Source organism: Octodon degus, unplaced genomic scaffold, assembly GCF_000260255.1.
Source record: "Octodon degus isolate 3935 unplaced genomic scaffold, OctDeg1.0 scaffold00010, whole genome shotgun sequence".
Classification (NCBI taxonomy): domain Eukaryota; kingdom Metazoa; phylum Chordata; class Mammalia; order Rodentia; family Octodontidae; genus Octodon; species Octodon degus.
In genome coordinates, this window is record NW_004524586.1 from 10,249,230 (window position 1) to 10,252,129 (window position 2,900).

Here is a 2,900-nt window from a genome sequence, read left to right on the forward strand (position 1 = left end):
CACACACACACACACACACACACACACACACAAATTCATGAAACTATTACCATTCCCAGATACCAGGTGAAATCCAATGAGGTTTAAGAAAATTATGCGATGAGGACGCACAGCCATGCGCATGCCTCCAGGTACACCCAGAGGCCATGTGACTTCCCCAAGGACGTTGCTTGGGAAGTGCCCTGCTCTGTCCACCATCAACACAGTCCTCTAAGCACAAGAACAAGACATCATCTGTTGGGACTTCCCTGAAGAAAGCCCCTGGCGAAAAGGAAATGGGATGTGGAACATTAACAAAGTAAGCAACAGTGAGAGAAATAGTTTCTAACTATTTTAATACTGCTGGAGCTTTTAAAGGGTTATGTATTTTAAATCAGAGACCACAGTTGTCTCCACTGCAGATTTGTTTTGGTTTTGGTGCCTGAGACTTCCCTTTGAAGTCACATGCAAGGTGGGACACCGGCTCCCTTCCTAGACAGACAAGCTGGTGCCCTTATCTCAATTTTTGTGTTGTCATCAGCACATGAAACCCAAATTAACCCTCCCCCTGTCTCATTCTGGAATCTCCTCTAAAGAGAAAAAAGCCCTACAAGGAAAATTTGAACGTTCCGTTTTCCACTTCTGTCAATGGAGTGTCTGTCTGCTAACGTCTCCCAAGAAAAACCACTTACTTGAAGGTTGGGGATTACAAAGACTTTTTCCAGATGGCGCAGGCCACTTTGACTCAAGTCTAAAGTTGATGAAGATGAAAAGACGGTCCCCTTACTATTCTTGTGGATGTCTCTGGAGGGGGAGGCTGGCAAGATCCTGGCTTGACCAGCATTCTCCTTGGGAGCCTCAGCAGCCCCCGCCGGGGCTCCGGAGTCGCAGCTTGCCTCCATCTGTCGCCCTCCAGTGGCCACAGCTCATCCTCGGTAGCCTGGAGTCATCTGGAAGCAGCAAAGTGAGATGGAGGAGCCCAGAGATGGCAAATTACACCGACACAACTACACAGACCAAATAGAACGCTGTTACAGACCTACAGTGACTTGATTTTGTGTAAAGTACAGGAGAACACATTCAGGTTAAAATTCCCTGCTTCTAGCAGGGACTGGTGGTTCATGCCTGCAATCTCAGTTACTTTTGAGGCTGAGGTAAGAGGAATGACACGGGTCAGTCTGGGCAACTTTGAGAAGCCTCATCTAAAACTCTCTCTCTCTCTCTCTCTCTCTCTCTCTCTCTCTCTCTCTCTCTCACACACACACACACACACACTTTCTCCTATCATAGAATTCCAAGATTTTAACTTTTAATCAAAACCTCAACTGCCGAGGTACACCTCCACTTGTAATGCCACTGTGTCCGGCAGTGACTGCCACAGCTTTTACATGTATGTGTCCCCTGCACCCCTAAGGGCGGGTGTGTGCCTACGTTTGCCTCCTGTTCAGAGAGGAGGAGCTGCAGTCGGCCATGCAGCCTCCCGAGGGCACACAACTCCGGAGACGCCCCGGCCTGCGGGATGAGAAAGGGGCCCGGCCTAGACCGCCGGAGCTCCGACGCTTTGTACGGTGGGTGGTTTTCTCAGAACTAGAAAAGACTGGCTTCTGTCTGCTGCGAACCCCGGCGAGGCGAGAGGGCAACCGGAGGCCTGCATGCACCCTGCCGGCTGCAGCATGCTGGCGCCTCCTGGCTTGCTTCCCCATCTGGCCCAGCTGGAGGAGACCCGAAGTTTGGGATTCAAATTCCCAGCCCGAGAAGTGCCGTCCGCGGGCGCCAGCTGACACGGCGCCTCACCCGGCCGCCCACCGGGAAGACACCGCGCCCACGCCCTACAGCCGGTGACCCCGGTCCTGTATCCACCCCAAGGCCAAGCCCCCCACCCCCGATTCCCTGGCCCCCGCCTGTCACACCTCGGGACCCCCGACCGCTCGCACTTCCAAAGCCCGGCCGCAGAGAAACCGAGAGACACCACTCAACAAAGGAGGGCTCCCGGCTTCCGCGGTCACCATGGAGACGGCGCCGTACGGAGGCCCGTGGGGGCCACGCGGCGGAGCACGCAGTGCTGCGGGTGCGGATCCGCGTTCGGCCGCTTCTGCCGGGCAAAAGGGTGGAGGCGAGAGAGCGCCAAAGAAAGTGCGGGGGAGTAGGCAGGCGGGTTAGGCAGAGTAGGAAAGGGCAGGAGGTGGCGAGAGCATAGGGACAGGGCGGCCTTGCGCGAAGACTGCGCGGTCGGGCGCGCCAGCAGGCGGCAGAGGGCGCAACACGGGCCCGTGTCCTCCTGCAAGCCCCTTCGCGGGAGGCGCAGGTCACCAACCGGCCGGCGCGGCCGCCCTCCCGGCTCCTGCAGCCCGCCACTCCGGCACCTGCGCAGGGGGCGCGCGGTGACCTAGCGCGGAGGGCGCGACGGCGGGTGTGGGCGGCGGCGGGCCGGAGCCGGAGCTGACCCGGCCGGAGCCGCCACTTGTGCCCTCGCATCTCAGCGGGGCGCTTCTGCACCCAGTTAGCAGGCAGGGCACGGCGTCTTGGGAGCGCGGTGCAGTGAGGGGACGCACCCTGAAGCCACGCAATCCCTGAAAGAAGAGGAGTCCTGACCGATAACCGAGTGTTTTAACCCCAGGAGGCACTGAAGGGCAGGATCGCTGTGCTTTTCGCTGTGAGGGGAAGGGAGCCCTTTCGGACAACCCCGCCACAGAAACTGGCGCGCCTGAACACTCTAGGAGGGACCGCACTGGCCTTGGCATGCAGCTGCACGGGAGAGCACTTAACTCGCCGAGTAGGATACCCGGGGTTTGCATCCCATTACAGCAAAACAAACAGCAAAATAAAAGGGGGTGGGGAGAACCCAACGGTATTGTAGCTAACGGAAAGAGTCAGTAATGGGGTCAAGAACAAAGGAATTCCAGAAATGCAAGCTTGGTTGT

The 2,900-nt window shown here is 57.2% G+C and overlaps 1 protein-coding gene across 6 annotated transcripts in view; it reads right to left on the bottom strand.

Annotated features, from left to right (window-relative positions):
* Lrrc27 (leucine rich repeat containing 27) overlaps positions 1–1,973 on the bottom strand; it is a 43,971-nt gene extending 41,998 nt beyond the window's left edge. For 4 of the 6 annotated variants that reach the window (XR_002819834.1, XM_023708966.1, XM_023708965.1 and 1 more), the window contains exons 1-2: positions 1,890–1,973; positions 672–929 (exon numbers count right to left, since the gene is read on the bottom strand). Coding sequence is in view for 5 of the 6 variants with exons in the window: in XM_023708966.1 (XP_023564734.1) it covers positions 672–881 (210 nt within the window). In the remaining variant the exon portion in view is untranslated. Of the gene's footprint in view, positions 1–671; positions 930–1,410; positions 1,499–1,889 lie in introns of those variants that run through there. The other 2 variants (XM_023708964.1, XM_023708967.1) reach the window with 2 other exon arrangements.
* Positions 1,974–2,900: the final 927 nt, after the last annotated feature.